This window comes from Lissotriton vulgaris, chromosome 4_1, assembly GCF_964263255.1.
Source record: "Lissotriton vulgaris chromosome 4_1, aLisVul1.2, whole genome shotgun sequence".
NCBI classification, from domain to species: domain Eukaryota; kingdom Metazoa; phylum Chordata; class Amphibia; order Caudata; family Salamandridae; genus Lissotriton; species Lissotriton vulgaris.
Window position 1 is genome coordinate 801,400,064 of NC_141691.1, and position 24,499 is coordinate 801,424,562.

The 24,499-nt window shown below is 45.4% G+C and overlaps 1 protein-coding gene across 1 annotated transcript in view; it reads left to right on the forward strand.

Annotated features, from left to right (window-relative positions):
- The window catches only part of KIAA0319 (KIAA0319 ortholog), a 993,525-nt gene that overhangs the window by 710,345 nt on the left and 258,681 nt on the right, over window positions 1-24,499 (forward strand). The window contains exon 8 of the mRNA XM_086965138.1: window positions 11,318-11,410. Coding sequence (XP_086821264.1) covers window positions 11,318-11,410 — 93 coding nt within the window. The remainder of the gene's footprint in view (window positions 1-11,317; window positions 11,411-24,499) is intronic.

Consider the following 24,499-nt stretch of genomic DNA (forward strand, 5'->3'; position numbering starts at 1 on the left):
GGAAAATGGGAGAGGGGAAGGTGTGTGTTTCCCAATTTAATTCCCTAAGGGATTTTGCATACGACTACAGCCCGAACTGCTGAGCTCTTTTTGTTATTTGCTTTAAATCCGTACAGAAGTTTTGAAGATATTAAAGGAAAAAAAATGTGTATATCAACAAGTGCGGGCCGTGCAAATCCTGCCATTCTTTTGCAGAGATCTGATTGGCTGCCAACACTTCAACCAGGAAGTGTTGACTGCCATCTTGGGCCTCTGACTCAGCCAAGTCCTAAACAAAATTCAAAAAAAGAGATGGGGCAGGGTAGGAATACCCTGACTCCCTAGGCCCCTGGTGGGGGATCCCCCAGGGACCCAGCCAGGGCTAAAAAGCATTTTGTTGAAAAATAAATTGTAGCAGAAATGTTAAAAAAAAGATAAGAGCAGTCTCCCGTGCTTGTTTATCATTCAGCCCCCGGTTAGACCAGGTCCTTGGGGAAAGTGTGAATTCCAGAAAGGAGGAGGGCATGCGGCCACCTCCCCAAGGGCAGTTTTAGCTCTGAGTACCCAGGTATTATTTAAAACAAATGATAGGAGGGGGCTGCAAGGCCCCTCTCCTTTGGCCTCTGAAGGCCCAGGAGACCACCATCTTCCCAGGGCTGTGAGCCTTAAAATGAGGGAGGCTGTGCGGACCCCACTCCAACATCTAAAAATGCCTGAGGACCACTACCTCCCCGAGGTTTATTTAAAAAATATAATAGGAGCGGTGCCGCATGTCCCCTTGCATTTAGCCTCTAAGCCCTGGGGACCACAACGTCCTCAGGGTTGTGACCCTTAAAAAGAGGGAGTCGACACGGACACCCCTTCAACATCTAAAAATGCCCCTGGGACTGCCATCTCCCCAGGGCACAAAACAAGTATGTAGGGGGAGGGGGCCGCTCAGCTCCAGACCACCACCTCCCCATGGCAGATGCTTAATGAATGTGGGGGGGGGGGGACCCTGGGACAACCATCTTCTCGGAGCTGGCCTTGTGAAAAGTAGAGGAGGGGGCGCCACATGGCCCCTTTCCTGGAGCCATTATTGGCCCTGGGGACCACAATCCCCCAGGGCCGGGTCTCTATTCCCACCCTCGGGAGCTAGTAGTTTGCTTTCACGTGGTGGGAGCTTTGACAGATCTTGACAAGCGAGAGCAAACTGTAAGTCTACTTCAGAAGGTGAGTGCAGGAAATCTGCTCCCGCTTGCTGGGAGCTGACTTTTTGGCAGGAAAACAGATGAAAAATTGCTCCCACACACAGGGAGCAGCATACTTGGCTGCTCCCTGCATGCCAGAGCAATGCTGGCTCTCATTGGCGGTGGGAAGCCAGCAGGGACCACGGGTGCCTTGAGTCCCCCCTGCAGTCTGTAGCATTGCACACTAGGTACCCATAATCTGAAGGTCTGTCCCTAGGGAATGGGGTCCTTGGGGCTAAAATCGTCTCGGAGGGCACTCAGGCCACCTCCATGTGTATAATTGGTAATGGGAATACCCCAAATCATCTGCAAGTTCCGCTTGTTTGGCCCTGACCCATTTTCCTTAGTAGTATGCAAAAGTCTTCCTGCCTTTTCCCACTGTTATGGACAGTTTACCAAAAGGCCCATGAACATGCTTCCCATCAAGTTTGGTGAGGCGTTCATAATGCACAGGAATTTTGTGGGCATCTGTAGCAAACAAAGAAGGACTTACTTCATATTGTTGGGAAGAAGTACCCTAGTGTGGTGATGATTTCCCTCTCTGTAGTCTAGTCCTGCTCTGTAGACGAGGATTCATCTTATCACAGATTTGTGAATCAAGATGCTCGAGGAACAATCCCATTGCCGAAATTAGACGCACTCATGGTCACTGGAGACATTTCCTCATGGTCCATTATGCAGCTGTAGTGTAGAATATGCACTAGTTATTACCCAACGAGGTAGTACTTACTAATTAAGCAGTAGAAAGTACTCTAATTTGGTAGATATTTTGTGCAAAACTGTGGACTCTTGTTAGATAATGGGGCAGGTGAAGTTCCATTCTGGCCCAGTAACTCACACAGCTTCTGACACCCACACAGACACACATACCCACTCCTACACTCTCACATATGCTCACAGATCCACACAGCTACTCTTGTTCCCATGCAGCCACTCACACACCCACAAAACCACCACCAAACCCACTCACACACCCATACAATCACTTGCACACCTACTCACTCAACCACATAACAACTCACAATCCCACTCACACATCCAAAAAACTACTCACGCACCCATACAGCCACTCACACACACACACACTTATAGATCTGTACAGCCACTCACACACCCACTTACAGAGCCATACTGCCACTCACACACCCATTCACAGACCCATACAGCTAATCACACACCCACTCAGAGACCCATACAGCTAATTAAAAAAAATGGTCAGATACCCACACTTCTCCTGACACACCCATTCACACACACATACAGTCATTCATACACCCACTCACAGGCCCATACAGCCAGTAGCTCACCCACTCACTGACTTATACAGCCACTCACACATTCACTCTTGAAGGTTACAGGTTACAGTTGGGAAATAAAAAGTAAAAAATCCATAGAAATTAACAAAAAAAATGCCGGCGTACAGGTGACTGGTGAGACCCGCATGGAACAGAGGAAGACTGGTGGATGGTGAAGCGCTGAAGTGGGTCCCCCCCCAAAGCGACTCCCTCTGTGGGACCGCAACGCTATGTACGGAGAAGGTCCAGAGGCTGGGGGTGTCTGAATAACTCGGCACACTTACCATACTATTGGAAATTGGGCTCTGTGAAGGAAGTTGTGCCGATTCAATCAACTGAGATATATTGCGAAGACGACTCTGGGATAGAGATACCTTGACTGCCCCCTTCCCCTGCCAAGTGTGCTGGCTGACGGAGCGCTGCAATGGCGACGGGAGGTAATGGTCCCAGGGGTAACTCCCAATAACAATTGGCAAAATTTGTGTGGTCCAAGGCTGGAGACACAAGCAGTTCCCCAAGATCAGGAAAGGAGCGTGACGCAGCGACATCGACGCAGGACTCGGAGCCCACCCTTTACGATGTTATGGCAGCTATCATTAAAGTGCGGACATCGGTGGACTTGGTTAATGTTGAGGTCTCACTCCTTCGGGCCGATTTCCGAAAGATGGATGAGAGAGTCCAGGAGCTAAAAATAGTCCCTAATGGCTACAGAAGGACACCTCAGAGCTGCAAACACAGATGCTTGAACTGCAAACAAAGCAGGAAAGAATGTCGCAGCAACTCGATGACTACGAAGGCCGGGCCCGCCGTAATAACATTCGCATTTTGGAGGTTCCGGAGAGAACAGAGGGGCCGGCAGTGGACCCATATGTGGTGGCCCTTATAACGAAACACCTTAAACCCAAGACTCTATCCAGCTACTTTTCAATTGAAAGGGCCCAGAGAGTTCCAGGAGGTAAGCCGCGACCTAGAGCGCCACCGAGACCTATTATTGCGCGAGTTTTTAACTACTGCGACAGAGACATTATCTTACAGACAGCTCGCTCCAATCCCCCTCTGAAAATGGATAACTACGAGGTGGCCTTCTTTACGGATTTCACAGCCATGGTGCAGGCCCAAAGGCGCAGCTTCCAGGCGGTAAAAAAGGAACTCAGAGACAGGGAGCTCAGATATGCGATGCTGTTTCCTGCGCGCCTGAGAGTTGAATCTGATGGCAAGTTATGGTTTTTTGACTCCCCGGAGGCAGTCTGGGAATAGATGGACTGCTGGACTATGGTAGGGAGCCAGAGGAGAGGTCTGCGAAGTAAACCGGGCCATCGACATGGAGCTCCAGTGGAGACGATCCAGGGAAGCCCAGCGGATGTTCCTAGCCAGCTTGCGGAACAGGGCTAATGAACAAAGGCGTCGGGAAAGGAGCGCTCAAGCTGAGACAGGAGCAAAAGCGCAAGTAATTGGGTCACGGTAGCGGGCGGTGATGATACTCATTACTGTTTGATCTGTTAATGTAAGGGTCCCTACCAATGTGTCACGTACTATGTTATTATCTAGAAGTGATTAGGGAGGGACACATCTGGCTCATAGTGGATGGCTATAATTCCAATTATTTTGACTTGATTCAATGGGAAGCACTCTGCCAAGTTTGGGGGTGGGTAGTTTTGAATCCACAGGCAGGGGGGCAGGGAGGGGGGACGGGGTGGTTGTTTTAAGGTTGCTTGGTTTATTGCTGTGATGATTGTTTCACCGATATCAGGAAGAGTACTATATGAAGGAACGCATAATAGTTTGCCTTTAGACTTAAAGCAATTAAAGAGCATGAAGGACATATTGATTATTGGACGACAATTGCTAAATGAGTGGGTTTATGCTTTTTCCTACATTGCCATGATCCGTGTAATGGGACGAAGGGCGACACGCAACTATGGGGAAGGATAGTGAGGGGAATAGTGCAACAATACCTGAAGAGGCACTCGCCGGACGTGGTCTTACTGCATGAGACCCATTTGGTAAGCCAGAAATCCAAAACCCTCACTAGATGGGGGTATAAACTTTTAGCACATGCAGACTACACTACAGGCTCAAGGGGTACAGCTATACTGGTGAAAAAGACCACACCACTTATTGTACACAAGACATGGGCGGACGCTGCAGGCCTATTTACGGGGGTTGAGGCCCAATAGGAGGGGAAAGACATTAATATACTTTCGGTCTATCTGTCGCCCGCTCTGGGTAAGACAGCACTGGAAGACCTGGGCAATAAGCTGACTGGACTTTGGGAGGGTGTACTGATTATGAGGGGTGACTACAACATGACACTAGACGATACTGTCTATCGACAGCCACCGAGGCCACAAGACAAATCTAGCGACCTCCTCTTTGGTTTTGATCAGTCGCTGGATCTGGCAGACGTGGGCCAGATACTCCATCCCACTGACACACTGTTTACCTTTTTCTCCAATGCCCACCGTAGTTTGTCACGTATTGATTACTTCTTCACACATTTGTCCTCCATAGGCAACTTTGCCCAATACAGAGTCTTACCTAGAGGGAAATCGGATCACTCTCCAGTCTGGACAGAATACACGCAATGGGAACGCCAACCACCAGCCACGATAATGATTAACCCATGGCTCTTGCACATCCCAGCCCACCGTAGTTTGTCACGTATTGATTACTTCTTCACACATTTGTCCTCCATAGGCAACTTTGCCCAATACAGAGTCTTACCTAGAGGGAAATCGGATCACTCTCCGGTCTGGACAGAATACACGCAATGGGAACGCCAACCACCAGCCACGATAGTGATTAACCCATGGCTCTTACACATCCCAGACATTAGAGACGAACTCCGTACACAAACAGAGAACTATTTTGTTGAAAATCTGGGCTCTGTTGATTCTACATGCACAATCTGGGAGGCATTCATGGTGGTACTTAAGGGGTAGCCCGGTTGTTGAAGTCTGGATATATTGCCAAAAAACAGGAGCTCCTGACCAAAGTGGAAACTGACCTCCTTGAACTAGAGAGGGAGCACTCGCTAGACCCCTCGCCTGACACCAGTCACAGACTTCTCCTGAAACAGGACGAATTTAGAATTAAGACTAGGGAACAGATGGTAGCAAAGCACTGTGCAATTCAGCACAGACTATACGAGCTCGGGGACAGGACGGGCAGGACATTGGCGTGGCTGGAGAGGCGGGAGCAGGGATCTTGGTGGGTTCATAAGCTGACGCCGCCGGAGGAAGACATAGTAGCTCACCTGAAGGACATAGCGGAACTATTCGCTGCTCACTTTGAGAGGGTATACTCCCCCTCTACCCACTATATGGCGGAAGACTCCCGCCAGCTCCCAAGCCTTTCAGAGGTGGATAGGGAAATTATGGAGGCAGACCTTTCGACTGAAGAAATAGGTAAGGCCCTAGGACAACTCAAATCTGCAAAAGCGATGGGGCCTAATGGCGTCCCGGTAGAGTTTCTGAAGGCTACGGCCTCTCTGACTGTGCCACATTTGAAAGCCATGTATGAGGAAAGCTTGGAGGACGGTCGGCTACAAATAGATCAGCAACTAGCTACTATCGTAGTTATTTATAAACAGGGTAAACCGATGGACGTCTGTGGCTCTTATAGGCCGATTTTGTTGATAAATATAGAGGCAAAGGTACTAGCCAAAGGTCTGGCGAATAGATTAGCAACAGTAATCACCTCACTGGTCCACTCTGACCAATCGGGCTTTATGCTAGGGCGCAACACAGCCCTCAACCTCTGTAGAGTACACAATGTGATGACCCGGAGACAATATAGTGAAGAAGATGCAGCCATACTGTCCCTTGATGCCTCTATGATGTTTGACTCCATAGAATGGCCATACTTACTTGAGGTGATACAGAGGGCGGGGTTGGGCCCCAAATATGTGGCCTGGGTAAGACTCCTCTACACTGGAGTACTGGGCCAGGTAAGGGTTAATGGCTTCACATCCCGTACGTTTTAACTCCGTAGGGGCACGAGACAGGGATGCCCACTGTCCCCACTGATCTTCGCCCTGGTACTAGACCCACTTGCGGCCTGGCTACGGAGGAATGTGATGGTTCGTGGCATGCGCTGGGCGGCTGATGTGAAAGACCACATATTGCCTCATGCTTTATTTGGCATCACCCTATAGATCTATCAGTGTGGGCTTGGATATATTCACGAATATAAAATAAAAATTAAATAATAAAAAAAACCTTAGAGTGTCACCGAAACAACAAAGGTTGCAGGGATGTTATAGTTAGGAAATAGAATTTTAAAAAGTTAGAAATTCGCTGGGATGTTATATTTAGGCTCAGATTTCACTCATACAAAACCAGTAAAATTCAGCAGTTATAGTTACCTGAGCTAACGATACCTTACATCCCCACAAAGCACTGCTTATGCCCTCACATGTGTGAGGTCACTGACCATGTCATGAGTGATGTAATATGTTAGGTCCTAACAGTGCATTGCAGGGGGCATGAGTTATAGTTAGCTCAGGTAACCATATCTGCTGAATTACTGGTTTTGTATGAATGAAATCCGAGCCTAACTATAACGTCCCTGTAACCTTTGTATTTTTCAGTGAATATATATATGTATATGTATAAAATATACAAATTAAAGAACAATATACTTACTTTTGTTATTGCGTTGTGATAGTCCATCAATAGTATTACACAGTAATGGAGGAACCCAAAAATCACTGGACCTGCGTTAAATATAGTACAGAAAAAGTGGTCACAGTGGAAACATACATTTTGTCTAAACATATCACCCTGAATGAACCACATTAGCACCTTCACTGCGGTGGCTGTTCCGCCGCAGTGCTAAGGGGGCGGTCGCGTGGCGCGCCCATGCTGGTGACGGAACCACCCACCCGCTCGATGGAACGCCCAGCGCAGGCGCGGAATGTGCGCCGCACAGGCACGGCGAGCGGGCCATGACGGAACCGCTCCGTCATCAGCACAGCGCTACCGCGGCTGATAATGGAGCGGTTCCGTCATCGGCATCGAAGGAGTTAATCAATCAGCGTTCCAATCCAAAAGAAAATGTTATCATTATTTGTCATAAAATGAATAATCAAAAACATTTGTATGAAACGTGCTCCCAAGAAAAGGTGTAAAGAATTGTGTAGGGAGATGTGTTCATGTGAGGTTAGGAGAATTGTGCAATATATACAATGTATTTACAAAGGCCTGTCTGGGAAATACAAAAATCAAAGTCGAAATACACAATAATAATGAGATACAGCCAATGAATCACTGTTATCCAACTGTAGGTACAGAGCCAGTACGGGTAAGTAGGGAACAGTCGACGTTTTGACCCCACAATATAGAGGAGCATTTATTCCTTAGGCTGGGGTCTTCATCAGGACAGGGAGGGGGGGCACTTTGTTCCACAGGAATGATGTTCGTGGAAAAGATCAGATCAATGGGCCAACTGGCTCCAATGTCAGAGGGACGAACCGTCTCCAGATTATTTAAATGTTAATGGTGAGTGTTCATCAGAAAAAGTCAAACATTGAATGAATGATCCCAAGGGCATTGTCAGAGAGAGAGTCTCCTAATTGTAAGAAATCCATCCGTATGCAAATGTATGAAGAAAACTTTATGTGCATCAGGACAATTTTTTTTCTTTTAGGGAACAAGCAATTCTCTTCAGAGATTCTTTATTGGGAATAAAAATCCTTTGTAGAGGAAGCACAACAAACATGGTGCATACTCTGCAAAGGTTGTGTCTTCTGCAGAGCCTCTGAATTGGCAGTTTTTCTGAATGCACATAGAAGCCTCTCAGGAAAGTGAAGGGAATGGTCTCTGCTTACCTGGCAGGCTGCTCACCAAGGTCTGAGTGACCATGTGAGATTGTACATATATATTAAATTACGTCATGTGTTTCTGAGCTCATCTATTCATTTAAGTTCTTACGTGCTTGTTCTGATACATGAAATAAATTAGCAAATGGGTTGAGTTGCTTTTAGCTTCAAGCAATTGAATGATAACAGATAATTGTGACGTCAAATGGATGGTGCAGGTTAAGATGAATCTGAAGAGGTCTTCCTGAAGAATATCTGTAGGGCAGGTACATAGATATTCCTTCAAACCATTGTTTCCCGCTAGACTCAGGAGTCTGATTAAAATGTCATGTCCGCGTATTGCTGGTGTTGCCTGTTTGTTTTGCATTTAAATTCATAAGTCATAATTTTGGTGCATACTCATAATATATTGAAGGACTAAGACAGAAGATTTGGTTACTAGCAACCTCATTTATCTAGTTACAGCTTTCCTGTGCCAGGCCTCCATACCCTACCACACCACAAGAGTGACCTATGGCTTCCCTAGGAAGAGTGGGTAATTACATATGGGGGGGCTTACAAGACACAGTCCTTTGGGATTGTGTCTTTTAAAAATAGTGGTGTGGCTGTATTGAGGTGAAATTAATTTATGACGTAATGTAGGGCACTTAATATGGAGTAGTCCAATTTAGAATGGAGTAATGACATTACCATATTGTACTTGAGACATTATCATTAGTGGAAAGTTTTGAATGGACAGACCTCCTCTTTCTCCATGAACAAACTCAGGATGCTAGTCTCACAGAAAACACAAATAATCCACAGAAGAGCCACTAGAGTGGTCTTTTATCTTTCAACCACTATAAAGATCCTAATTAAATCCGAGTTCAAAAGAGATGTATTTGAGACAATATAAAGCTCCTGCCCACTACTGAGGTACACAGTTAATCCCTCAACAGTGCTCTGTGTAATTGAAGGCAATAGTCAGGCTCGACATTCATTCCAGCATGACATAAAAGAGAGGATTCAAGGACACATCTGGGCCCTCAGCCCCTAGACTTCTTTGTAAGATGTTAGTGGGCGATGTAAAAAACAACAACATTACAGAAGTCTCTTGCTCTCAGGCAGGAGAAAGATCAACTCACTTCTATTTTCATTGGTCAGCGTATCATAGAACATATGGTTTTATCCATTCTGTACTCTCATGACCCCTGCACATCTTTTTGTGTGAGATTCCCCAACTGCCCCCAGGAGCTTCAACAAAATATTCTTCAGCTATGAGATACAAAGTCCATAGAGTGCATGCTGAAATATAAAAGTATTATAATCCATATTTACTTCCCAGTTATGGGGACCAATATAAGCTCATCTATGTGAAATAGTGCCAATTTCCTTTAACTTTACTTTTAATGATGCACATAGGATTTTAATTAGGTTTCAGGCTGCGTATTGTTATCTATTAATAGTATGTGCTGAAAAAATGTCCATATAAATATTTTTTCACTAAAAACATTGTCCACGTAAGTTCAATATTAAATGTCTGTAGAAAAGCACACACAGTTTAAATTTCCTAATATAGTAAATGGCAAACAGGTGTACTTTTTGGCATTGTTGTGAAACCTTCAAAATTGTAGTTTGAGTAGGGTATGACTGCCCACCCCATTTCTCCTGCTGCAGTAATAGTAAAACAACAACTGCAGCATCCGATGTTGTGGTCAGTAGGCTAAGTGGGAAGTACGGGGCGGTCAGTGGGGCAGTTTGGGGTAGAACTTTTCAGAACTTCTCATTATGAGGCGATTGAAAGAATGACTCCTTCCTTTCCTCACTTTTTCCATAAAGTATTTTGCTTGAATAAATTGATGGGAGGAATGGGTATGATAATCCATGGACCATGAGGAGTGGTAATGGAAACCCTACCTGACCCCTTCTTTCTTGGACTATTGACAATAATGTCCTGCCTCTCACTCATAAAAGTTGTCCCAGAAATGTCTAAAGTGTCAGGATGCATAAGGTCCAGCCCGGATTCTTCTCTCCCTGCCTATAGAAAAAAACAGCCATCTTCTCTAGTCCCTCTCAGTCTAATAGACTGTCAAAGGGGCAGAGTGGTGGGGTTGTAAAACAGAGCTGTCATTGAATCAAGTTAGTAACCTTTTCACATTTGACTTTCATATTCTCATTATTAATAATTAACTACATTCATAGTCTGCAAGGTTTTATCCATGGAAATTATTAGCTTATAAATCCAATAGAGTGTTACTGCTACGTTGACTAAAGGTTTATATTACTATTCCTGCTTCTATTTTTCTTGAACAAAATGGTGGTGTCATTAGATAAGAATGCCAAGACAGTTTATATGTAATGTAGACGGTGTGGTCCAATTCAAAAAGTTTTTACAACAGTCTAAAGCACCCATAGCTTATAAAAAAAGCCATATTATAGAAGGCATACATGCCACTTGATTCTTAAAAGTGTAATTTACAACTAACAAAAGGTAAGTTCATCTCTCTTGTTCTATTTTTCTTTCTATCTCTCTCTCTCCCTCTCTCTGTAACTTAGCAGCATCACGCTCTCTTTCTCTCTCTCTCTCTCTCTCTTGTTCTCGCTCACACACACGTACATACATACATTGAACATATGCAGGTTTGAGAAAATGTCACTTGGCCATCATGAAAAATGACTACCATGTGTATTCAAGCAAACTTTATATAACTTGTCTAACTTATCTCATGCATTATTTGTGTAAATATGAGCAGACACACACACCAAGTCATAATCTGTGCACATGTACTTAGTGTCACCCACAGATTTGATACCTTGATAAATCCATTCCCTTGTATTTAATATCCGCCTACTTCCACATACAAAATTCTGCCTATCTGGTGATTTAGAGCCATTTGTTAATGCATTTTCAGTGTGTGATGTAGCGATCCATACTTATAAACTGTTGGAAAATGTAAAGACTTTCTGAATAAAGTACACACATAATATTTTAATAACATTCTTTTGCTATACAGCAGCCAGAGTAAATCAGCCACCAGTGGCAGTCCCTTCTCCGAAGATACAGGAGGTTTCTTTGCCTACAGCATCCACCTTCATCGACGGAAGTGGTACGTACCCATATTTTAATTCCTAGTTTCTTTTTCAAAGAAAACAAATCTCGTATGTATGCTGGGTATTAAGTAATTTGCAAAGGACAGCCTTAATATTAAAAATACAATTTGGGTAGCTGTCCCCAGAATACCAGTATGCCTGGAAGGTGTTCACAAAATGATTTGTCAGAATCCAGAAGCAATGGAAAGTTAGGCCAAAGTTTGTAATCTGCAATGGTGCCCGAAGCCAAGTAATTTGCTCAACCTTGGGTTTCCTCTTTGTCACTATAGCTTGGCCTTCTTCATCAGCATCAGCAGAATTGTAGAAAACGTATACACTCACTTTAGAAGTGAGTAGTGGAATTTTTGTTCTTGCTTTGATCAGTACGTACTCTCATACCAATAGTGTAAACACATCTAAACACAGATGTAATCACTGAGTTCACTAATTTTGAAAAAAAAAGTTTAAAAAGAAATCCTTCTTGGCGGTAGTCAGAATTGTCTGAAAAGGAGGTCAGTTGAGTAGTAGTAATGTATGGTGGAGAATTACAGAAGAATGGAGTGAAGACAAGAAACCTGCGTACAGCTCTTGTTTTACATGTTGTGAATGGAATAGTCAGAAGGCTATATTTAGCTGTGCGTGGGTTCCAAGAAGGTCAGTATCCTTGGGCTTATAAACCAAACAGTGGTGAACCAAATCGTGGAAGCATTCACATGTTAAGCAGAGGATCGAAAACACAGCCCTTTAATCTACTTGTCATCCAGTGTTGCGACAGTGCACATGGTTCTGCTTCTTTGGTCAAAAATATTTGAACCAGCATCAGGCAACCTAAATGGGTATTTGGTATCTTTTGTGCAAGGTGTTTCTATAAATGAGTTTCAGATTGACCAAAGATTCCGTTGACAAAGTAGAGAGAGTGTTGTTGGAAATGGACAGATGCACACTGTGTAATTGCTGTATTTTAGAAAATCCCCCTGAGCCGCATCCCTATTTGTGAACAGATAATTAAGCCTGGATCTTCTAGAGTGCCATATGTTTCGGCTTTGTGAAATACTGAGCATGGTATCCAAATAGAATTTGATGTGGCGAGAAGCAACCAGCTCTCATTAGATGTTTGAGCTTAGAAGCTTGACCTCCATTCTCTTGAAATGTTGCCTAAGGCTATAAAAATACAAAAAACTAAAATCCTTGAACATTGATAACTCTATGTCATTGCTACCAAAAACCAAATAGAACTGGGTTGATCAATAGAGAAAATATAATATATCAGGTCATTCTCATAGTATAAATACTAAGGGTGTCAGAAATACTTTGGAAAGATTACAAAAAGGATAAAAACCAACCACACAACAAGTTGTGTAAAAATAAAATTACATTGTGCCTCAATGAATCTCTAGGGGTGGGGCATACAGCAACAGGATTAAAAGTCAATCATCCTGGCTTTCCATCATATCTGTCACCTAGGCTGTGACCCAAAAGGAGGTAGGGGAGTTATTGTTCATGCTACAACCTACTGCTGGACATAGCTAAAGAATGGGGGTGTGCTACCTGACCGATGTCACTAACAAGTGTCTAAGGGCCTGATTTAGTATTTGGCAGACAGGCTACGCCATTACAAATGGGATGTAGTACCCTGCCCACAAACTCCTTGGCCTGCCTGTTTCATTTAGAAATGGACTTATCTTAAGTATTCCATTGACGGAGCCCCTATAGGCTTCATCACCAGAATACTCCCTCTGACGGCCTGTCCGTTACCACTAGGAAAAATCTAGAACATCTGGGAGATGGATTAGGTGCTCAGCAGGGGATTATCTGTTAGATGAGTATCAATGGAAGGAAGGTTCTAGTTCTGAGAGATACTGGTGCCTTCAAGACTGTGGTTGAGAGGAAGTATCTCAAACCAGAGGGGATTCTCCCTGGTATCATTGGCATTGGCCTGGTAGCAAGGAGGGAAGAATTTGAGTTCCTGTTTGGCAGAATTGAGGCAGATGGCAACAACAAGATGGTCATCATCGATGTAGGAGTTCAATAAAAGCAGGGGGATGGGAGACTGCTGGTCAGTGATCTGATTGCATCTGATCTAGTGCCAGCGGCCTACATGGCCTTGAAAGCATCAGCTTAGTACAGCAGAGCACAAGCTGTACCTCAGCCTTAGAAGAAGACTCGGATCTCCCCTGAAGTGAAGGCTTGGTGGTTGAGAGTAGTGTAGTGCAGACCAGGGTAGGAGGTTTTGAAAAGACATGTGTAGTACCCGTTGCCCCTGCTTGAGACAGAGAGGAGGATGAAGTCCACGAGGCAGATCATGTGATGAAGCTGTCAGATCTATAGTAGTTGATTGCGGCTCAGGGATTGTCGTGTAAGTACTTTCTGAGGATACAGAAAGGTTGTCCTATTTGCATGAAATTACACAAGCTGTAGGAAAAAGTTGTTGCTGGAGTGGTTGGCATGCACAACATGATATGGGTAAATGGGCTGCAGTCCAATTATCCCTTATATCCAGCCACCAAAGCATGAGGTACTCTTAGCAGGTCACCTGGGCATTAAGAAGACCAAGGACAGGAGTGATGAGATGATTTGTTCTACTGGCCAGGTATGGGCTGAATTGTAGCAAGGTTTTGCAGACCCTGTCCAGCTTTTCAAGTGAGTGGTAAACGTGGAGGCTAATACAACGCACCCTTGGTGGTTGGTGTGCCTCTTGTGTGGGCGGGCAAAGGCTTAGTTGGCCTCTTTGATCCTCCCTCTGCATGAGGTAACAAGTATATCTTAGTTGTAGTGGATAACGCCACCAGGTATTTTGAGACAGTATCTCTGACAGGCATGACTACTAAGGAGGTTACGGGGACCATCTACTTAAAGTAGACTGTGGTCTGTGAATGAGGAATCGAAGTGATCACCTCATACATAAGGGTGATTTGGGAGAAAGATGCTCTAATCTGCACATCTCTACCACATACAACCTGCAAACCAATGGGTTGGTGAAGTGCCGCAACAAGACCCCAAAGAGCATTATGAAAACCTCAGGAGGAAATGTGGTATTCTCCTTCTATATCTCTTGTATGTCAACAGTGAAATCCCACAGAATGATGTAGACCTTTTTAAGTATCTGTTTCTGGATCCTGATCACTGATTTTGCTTAAAGAGGACTGGTAAGGTACCTGTGAGTCCTCAAGCCATGGTGTGGTGGACTATGCTCTGGGCTATGAGGAAGGTGAAGAAAAACCTTTAGCGAAGAGGTTAATGAGCTATTGGTGCTCAATCTAGTTTGCCTAGGAGCTTAGCAAGACAAATGGAGGGGTACTTACAAATTGGTTAGGAAGATTTCTGATGCCAGCTACCGAGTTGATACAGGTGCTATACGGAAACCGTAGAAGGCATTCCATGTGATGTGGCTTTAGCCATGTCTCAGAAGAAGTTACACAGATAGCAATCTGTCAATGGCAGAAGATTTTGAAAAGGAGTGTGAGACACTCCGAGATCTGCTCTTCTGATCCCTCAGTACCATCACGAAGACAGATGCCATCCTATTCCCTGTGCTAAGGAACTGGTGGAGAGATTGGCCATAGCTAAGTACCTTAATACTTTCGACTTTAACAATGGTGACTGGCAGTCTCCACTAGCATCTGTTGCCTAGGGAAGGCTGCATTCTCCAACCCAGGAGTCATCTACCTGTTCAAGGTTATGCCTTTTAGGTTAACGAATGCTGTGTCCATCTTGCAGTGCCCGGCCAACTCTTTGTTAGCTGACGTGAAAGAGATCAACTTGGTCTACTTGGACATCATTGCTGTTTTAACAGTTTATGGAAGGACCACATAAAGCACCTGGAACTGTTTCTGGTGAGGATGCAAGCAACTGGTGAAACGGACCTCAAGGCTATAGACTGCCATGTGGCTCATTCTTCTGTGGTTTATCTTGGCCTATAGGTGGAGAATGGAAAGATTTGTCCTTTGGATGCTTGTTTAGAAATCAGATTCAGATTTGGACTTTCTTAGGCTTTAGTGGTCACTGCAGGAAATTTGGGGTCAATTATGGGACTATAGTTGGTCCTTTGACAGCCCTCACCTTCAATAAGCAGCCCAGGAAGGTGAACTCGACCAAGGAATATCGGCAGGCCCTTGATGACCTGAAGGCCCCAGTATGTAATGCATGAGCCTTGAAGGCCTCCGATTGTAGTCAACCATTCATTGGTGCAGACTGAGGCTTCTGAAAAGAGAGTTGGGCATTTATCTGACACAGATTTCTGCCTAAAGAGTAGAACTGAGCTGCAATTGAAAAAGGGCTTTGTGATTGTATGGGGCTTTAGCAGGTTCTGGTCTCGCTTACGTGGCAGCTGGTTTGTAGTCCAGAGAAATCATAAGCCACTCAAGTGGTTGATGGCTATCTTTTCAGAGAACCTGGAGTTGCTACGGTGATAGATCTCTCGTCAGGGATTGGAGTTCACAGTGGAGCACTAGGCAGGTTTACAACATGGGAATGGAGATGGACTCGCCTGGCGGTTTTCCCAATCTGATGAACGTGCTTCTCAAATGGTGTAGTAATCCCAAAGGCATTTGAGTCCGGGGTATCGTCTACTGAGAGAAAAGTACCCTATATAGCTCTGGAGAGCGTGCACCCGTGCCTCCAAGTCTACATAGCAAGCTTTACTATTTTGAACCCCAACTCAGCCTCCATGAAGATCATGTTTATGTTAAGGCCGTTTCATAATTTGAAAGGAGACTAGAGCAGCACTTTATGAGCAGAAGGGTACACCGTTTCCACCTTTGTTTTAAAGAGAGCGCCTACTGCCATGTCACCTTGCTGTATAGGACTGGCAGCGGTGGCAGCAAAGTGGTTATAGTAGTAGGACAGGCAGTGCTTAATTTCTGAACAATTAAGTGTCAGGGTTCAGAGTATCGCTTAGGAAGCCACTGAAGCTTGCACCACCCATTGCTCCTGCCAGTGCGGCATAATGCCAGTAGAAATGGCCTGGACGCACTGCTATTATTATTTTTTAGATAATATATTGAATTTCTAAACTGATGTGCTCTGATGAAAATAGGCAGACACCTCCACCATGCGGTGAACTGCTCGTGTTAAGAAATAAGTGCTGCTGCAGAGCACCTGCAAACACTGACACACATTAAGCACTGTTATAGGCCTTTTCCCTGTTGCCTGTGTGGAAGAGCAGCCAACTCACCTGTACCACAACTTTCAAGTGTTTCAGCCTTTCCTCTATAACGGGGTTCTTCGATCGTCCATATAAAGTATGGATGTTGTGTGCGCATGTGACCCTTTGGCTTTGGGAGAGGCTACCCCACACAGGTAGTGTAAGAGGAGACAAGGGAAACCCTATTCACCTGAAACCAGAGTAAGTATCATTTTTTTTTAAACATATTTTATTAGTTTCACATGTTCATCATACATTATGCATAGTCACTGGCCATCCATATGAATCAACCACCTTAATAGCCTTCCCTCTCCGTGCATCCAATGAACCCGCCAATATTGGCGAGCCCCGTTTTGTTGGGTTGGCCAGCCAAGCGAGCAACGTCCCTGCTTTGTCACCTTCAGTGTTTACTTTCGTGGCATAAGTTTTATGGTCAAAGCAACGCAATCTCTCCAACTCCACCGCCACCCCTTCTTTCGCTGCAATTACCTCTGTTTGAACTTCGGGATGCTCAGGCCTCGCCAGTTCCGCCTCTCTCAGCCTTTTCTCGGCCCTGTCTACGTCTCGTAATTGTACTTTCCGCACCCCACCAGAGTAAGTATCATATAAACAAAAACAGTAGTTCCTGGGGACAATGTAATTGATAATGGTAAAGTTTACCAGCCAAATGACAATAGACACAGAGTTATGGAGGTGTCTGAAGGCGAAGGAGTAACCATATACCACACACTTAAAAAGTAATCATAACAATGTTTAATCTTGAAGCATCAAAGTTATGTTAAAAAACAGTGAAGAGTGTCTCCAGTGAACATGGAACCTACAGAAATTGTGACATATTGTGACCTAAAAACGTGCTTTCCAATAAGAAAAAGTCAACCATTGAAAATTAATATACAATAAACACAGCGTCCTAATTAAGTGATAGGGACTGGCGAATGGTCTGCTTTTATATTTTGTCAACTGTGTTTCAACCCCTTTGAGAATGAGGGGTCTCTTCAGGACCTATTGATGTAGGGATATCTGAGAAAACGACGTATCTGTCAGAGTGACAAAAGTGCTCCACAAGGGAGTGAGAATATGGGAATGGTACTCACATGGGACCCAGCCCGGCACCCAGTGAGGGGGAGGGCTGACAGACTGGAAGATTGCAGTGAGCAGTCGAACCCCTGTGGGAGGGTTTCATGGAAACATGTAAGGTGTCCTGCAGGGACACATTGTCGCAAGCGAAAGAACCCAAAATACCAGGTGGGCTCCAACCGGGGAAGGCAGAATATGATGCAACATATTAAATCTGAATCTGATCAGCACAAAGCAGTCCCAATAACGAGTTACAATAGATAGGTATGGTTCAATGGTCTGGACTATTTTAAAAGTGTTTTCCCCCAAACCGTGAGTTTCATCAGTTCTGTCTGTTCTCTTTGTAGTGATTTACATTCCAAAAACTGGTCTCTCACCCACTTCAGCTCCGAGGTGCGCAGGGAGGGGGTTATGTCAAGGGACAGACAATCGATGAGAGTGAGCCTATTCAAATGAGATTCCTCCCAGGTCCTGATCCTAATCCAACATTATAGAGATCTGAGAGCAATTATGTCTCCTTTGTATTCTACTCCTACCTCTTCATGCACACCGAAAGCCGGACTGCTTTGAGGAACCCGCAACACATGCCTTAAAAACATATTTTCGACAGTCTGGTTAAATCAACTTTCCTGTATCCTCAAACCTCACTAACATATAGAGTCTTGGATGCACATTTAGTCTGGTACACTTTGGTTAGAATTCTTTGGAGCCCAACCTCTGGGCAAAACTAGCCATGGCACCCGTGGACTTAACAAGCTCCACTTTCTTAGCACCATTCAATAGCTTTCAGTTCTTATTGAAATTAAACAAAACCCTGAGATTCGAAAAAAATGGGACTTTGGCCAAGGTATGGTTTCCCACCTTAAATGTTTTTGATCTGAGGACCGTGGGCCAAGTACTCTCACATACAACTTTGTAAAGTTTACTGCGAGGTCCAGACTAGCCATAATGGCAATAAACTTGTTCAGTACAGAGTGGACAGTCAGCCTTAACTTTAGTTATTTACATAAAGGGTCAATTGGAAGGGGGCAAGGATGCACCCCTGATGAACCCCCCTGGTAGTTCTAAAAGATTGGGTGCAAGTTGAACCCTGAGAATGACACACAGAGACTGACGTGTGGGCTTGTAGATGACTTAAAAGGAACACCATAGCCTGGTCCATCCCTATTGCGAGTAACACGCCCCACAAAATCTCACGTTTGACCTTGTCAAAAGCAGATTAATGGTCCTTGAACGCTAGAATACCTGCTAATAATTAAATAAAAACTCAGGCATTGGTCCATTGTTGATCTACCAGGGCTGAAGCCTTATTATACCTCGGAAATTATGTTTTCCTCTGCCCACTGCATCAGCCTATTTAAAAGTACCCTCCCAAGTGGCATCAATCGGGGACATCTGCTGGTAACATTGGAGGGTTGTCTTTGTTCCTCGTCTTAAACACTCGAACAATTACAGCAGTGGACCATGAGGGAGGGGTACCATCCCTCACTGCTGAATTAAGGACCATCGTCAGGGCTGGACTCCAGATCTCAATATAAACCATAAACAGATTTAGGAGAATCCCATCAGACACTGGGGCCTTATTGCGTACTAGCGCCAGTGTTAAATTTTGCGGGTCTCCAGTTGGCACAGGTAGGTATTGTGACAAATAGGGAACCTTGCCTCTAGTCAGGGTAAGGGGGTACACTCCTAAAATAACCCCTGCTCACCCCTTTGGTAGCTTGGCACGAGCAGACAGGCTAATCTCAGAGGCAGTGTGTAAAGCATTTGTGACCTCATACAGTAACCCAGTGACAACACTACAGATGGACACCACACAAGGTTTTATATGAAAAATAAGTATACTTTATATAGATTTACCACAAGACCATAAACGAAAAAAATACACAATACTGTTACTTTGAGATGGTAGATTTAGCTTAGTTCAGTTCAGTTCTTAAGATGCAACACTTTGCGTCAATGTACCTTATAATGCGTTGCACTTCCACGACAAGCAATGTCGCAGCGATGGAAATGCAGCAAAGTTCCGGTGCAAATAAATAAAGACGTGAAGATCTTCCAGATGCAGCACGCTTTCCAGGGATTCGAGAAGGTCTCGGTTCGATGCGTGGACTGCAGGGCGAAACCCTTGTTCAGAAGTGCGATGGCAACAGCTTCAGCTCCGACACTCTTCTCCCACGTTTGTGTGAAGCTTCCGCCCGATGCAACAACTACAGCGGTGAATCCTTGTTCAGAATTGCGACGGCAGCAGCTCTGACGGCGGCACGCTTTTCGGGGGATTCGAGGCGCTTTCCTCGATGCGAGCAATACGTCAGTTCCAGCGGCGACACCCTTGTTCAGAAGTGCAACGGTAGCAGCGGCGACGGCGACACGCTTCCTCTTTGTTACAAGACGCTTCACTTGATGCGGTGCGGTGCGACAACTCCAGTGGCGACACCCTTGTTCAGAAGTACGATGGCAGCAGCAGCGACAGAGACACGCTTCCTCTTTGTTGCGTCACGCTTCCTGCTCCTTGCGACACACAGTTCCTCAGAAGGCCCAAAACAGCAGTAGGCACTTCCAAAAGAACTCTGGGGAGCTGGGGTTGAAGTCTGTTGTCCCTGAGACTTCAGCAGGAGGCAAGCTCTTTTCCAAGCCCTTGGAGATCCTTCACAAGTTGAAAGCAAAGTACACAAAGTTTCTTTCTCCTCTCTTTGCAGGCCAATCCCCTAAGCAGCACTTCAGCTTAGGAATAGTCTCTCCTCAGGTTCTTCAGGTTCCTCTCCTCAGCAGAGGTTACTTCTTGTTTGTCCAAAAGTTATTTAATTTCTTGGGATCAGGGTCCCAATATTTATACCCCAAAATCCTTTGTTCTCTGAGGGGAGAGGGGCCTTTGCCCAGTCCAAACCAGTTCTGAAGCACTCTGCTTGCCAGACTTCTCCTTTCCTTTCACAGTGCAGGGCAGAAACATCAGACACCCCACAGGAGGTGTCTGATGTCACATGGCTGTAATTCACTATTAGGACATGCCACACACACACACACACACACACACACACACACACACACAATGCACCCTGCCCTTGGGCCTACTATAGGGGTGACTGATATGAAGTAAAAGGAAGGTTTAGGGACTGGAAAGTGGCTGCACTTGCACAGTCAGCATGACAGTACCAGACTGCACACAGGCTCTGCAATGGCAGACCAAAGACACATTTTACAAGGCTGCCTCTGTGGGTGGCACAACCAGTGTTGCAAGCCCACCAGCAGCTTTTGGATTTACACGCCCTGGGCACACTCAGTGCACTGTACTAGGGTCTGACAAGTAAACCAAATAGCCAAACATGGAACCACTGATTAATACATCAATTTACAATAGGGAGCACTTGCACTGTGGCACTGGTCAGCAGTGGCACAGTGCCCAAAGCATCTAACACCAGCAAAAAAACATGAGGCAACAGCAAAAATGGAAAGGAGACCCACGCCAATGGTGCCAGGTCTAACAGCCAGGATGCACTGAGTAATTTTGTCTAGTGTGAAAAACATGTTGGCTCCTCCCCGGGACCTTATGACCCCCCACTTAACCCTTAGGTTGAAATCCCTTCAAAATGTTCAATCCACTATTTCTCTGTAATATGGTGTCAGAGAGTGGGCCATTTGTGCTGGTGAAGCAAGGCTGATTTATTATTCGCCAGAACAGGGAACTATCTGTGGTGGGACAGGCATGAGCTAGGTCGTCCCAAGCTCTCTTTCTTACAATCGATTTACAGTTTGCAAATGCCAGATTATGCCTCCTACGACAGACAGCGACAAATTCCTTGTCTCTAGTTATCTGCCTTAGGGCAGTCTTCTTTGGTCGGAGGGTCTTGGAGCAATTGCCATCAAACCATTTTGGTTCCTGTGTCCTATTGTTTGTTGCAGGGGCCTTAAGGAGTGCTATGAGCTTGTGTGAAATATCTTCATATGCGGATAAAATAACCAGCCTCTACGAACATGGTTCCAAACATGTGGAAATCGCTTGGCTGCCCTGTAAAGAAGAGAGACTCTTTAAACAGCTAGGGCTCTACCTGTGACCATCTGAGCCTCCTGCCTTGATCTATGAGAGAGAGCTCAATCTGAGCCTCTGTAGAGGTTCTGGCACCACCATTTAATGCCTATCGCTAAGGTAAAGGGGTTATGGCTGCTGGATGGGCTGTGAACTACTAAAATTGTAAATAAACAAAAATCAAGGAGCTTGCACAAAAACAGTCTATTATGGACGCACAACCCCTCCCTCTAAACATTGGCAAAACACAAGAGTTGATGGTCTTAACTATTTTCTGTACAGAAACAACTAGACTAAAGGTACTTAAAATTGTGTTTAGCTCTGAGCCCTCCCGTGGGACAACCATGCACAGCCCCTTGGCCAACATACATGTGGGCTTACTGTTCCGTAGATCTAGAGGCGGGGAGCAGCCACACAGAACCAGTCACTTTCCTGCGGGCACAGAGGGAGCGCCGGGAGACCCCCAGCTCCGGTGCTGCACAACGCCATCAGGCAGCCGTGAGGGAAACGGCAGGACTTCATCCCCCAGCAGCCTCGGGGACACCGGCGCACACGTGACGTGCAGTCAGCGCCAGGAGGAGATACAAAGCTCAACGCGCCCTCTCGCCCCGCGAGTCGCGCGCGGGAGAAGCCCGGGACAAGGGCGGGCCGTCTGTAGCCGTCCGGGGACGACGAGGGACGGGACGGGCCACCTCCCTCGCGCCCAGGATTCAGGACACAGGAACAAAATGGGTAAGAGAAAACTACCCTACCCTACTGTTGGCGGGATCCCAAAGGTGAAAGTACCCAGGAATTCTAATAGTATTCTATCCTTTCTTACTATGGAGGTGGGGAAACTGACTACAGAAATTGCCAGAACTGAGCGTAAATTGGGACTAGAACCATCGCCGACTAACAAGGGGGGTATTACCCTACCTCAAGCTGTTACTACGCCTATCCCCCTTGAACCTAGGATTGTCATTGTACCACCTAAGGAGACAGTCATACCCACCACTAATAACACCGATGAGACTATTGGGGTGATCCCAAACCCTTCTGGTGCTGTCGGGGTATGCACTGCTGCGCGACCAAAGCAAGCCAAAAGACAGTATAAGAAAAAGAACACGAATAAACCAAAGGGAGGCAAGGGCACCCTGGGTTCAATGGAATGTGCAATTAGAGACATGGTGGAAAAAGCTATCACTGAAAAAGTAGAGTCCACGCTAACAAAAATTGCCACAGACATTATTGATGTTTTACACCAATGCGTTGATGGTATCTTAAGGAAATGTGAGCGCTTGAATGTGTTTAAAATCTGTTGAACCCGCCGCGTTTGTATTCAAAGGGAACACGCCGGTGGCACCAGGACCCCCATGCATACAGCCACCTAGTGGTTGTAAAAGATCTAGAGAAGAGTCCCCAGTAGTTGAGAGTGTGGCTGCCATTTCTTTTAGTGGTTCAGCCACTACTCAGGTAGGCGCCCCCAAAATAGCAGGAGGGAACACTTTGTCCTCCAAATGTGTGACCTTGGTACAACATAAGACACCTAACCTGCCTAGCCTGGCACGCCAACCTATAATTAATTTGCCTCCTGAGGCTGCTCCTTTTGTAGCCATTTTGGTTAATGTTCCCCCACTTAAGCCAGGAGAGAATGAACAATCGTCTCAACTGTTATCCAGGGCAAAGTCATGGTCAAACATGAATTGTTCGGGAGACAACGACATTTCCAGCGCGATTCTTTCAGCACGACGGGTGGGCTGGCTAGGGCACACAAACAAGTCCGTAGAGGGCGATTGTGTGATAATAAATTTTAGCAATCCAGGTGAGGCTCGCAGATTACTATGGGATGCCTCGCCCCTGGAGGGACTAATCGCAGGGCCCCGAGCTGTACCTTTGGGTTTCTTTTACCCTATTACTAGACCTCAATTAACACTTAACAAGGGTTACCTCCAAGGAAAGGAACATGGCAGGAAGGTTCCCCTGCCTATTCAACCAGCTTACATCCCTCAAGAACCTGATCATAGCTGGACCACGAGCAATAGGTCGAACCACTCCAATTCTGGTATGTATATAACGTTGGCCTCAAATAGACCCTTGCCTTTGCACAATAGATTCACGCCTCTGACACGGGCTGTCGATCACAATTGACTCCCAGCCATCAATGAATCTTCGCCAACTCTATCCCCAGTGGATATTCCACTGCCAGGAAACCCTAGTAGACGGCTTAAAATTGTAAGCTGGAACATAGCCGGGTTACGCTCCAAAAGGGAGGACAGTGCATGGCTCAATTTTTTAAATCAACATGACATTATAGCCCTGCAAGAAACCTGGGACTGCAACAGCAACTTCTGGGTCCCTGGGTATACATCCTACTTTGTCCCAGCTGTCACATCTTCTATTGGTAGGGATAAAGGGGGCCTTTTGATCCTGGTTACCGTACACTTGGCGGGAACCGTCAAACAAATAGCCACTTGCTCCCCTAATTTTTTGTGTTTAGAGATCAGTCTAGCAAACGATCTTAACTTTATTTTCATTAATTTTTACAACTCCGTATTAGACGGAGACCCAACTGAGCACCTTCGCTCCTTAGAGCATTTTTGGGCTAATTATACAGAACGTCAAACCACTTTTACGCACACCATAGTTATGGGGGGTTTCAATACTCATCTCTGCAGGTTTTCTTGTCATATAGAAGATGTTGATTGCCCCATTTCAGCCCATCACCAACATTTTGAACACAGCCAAAAAGGTCAAGCACTAGAAAACCTTTTATCTACCATTGATCTTTATGAGCCTGGGTTTAATGACATTAACGATCGTGTCATGACATACTGTGCTAGAAACTCTGAATCAATAATAGACTATATCTTTGTTTCCCCAGGT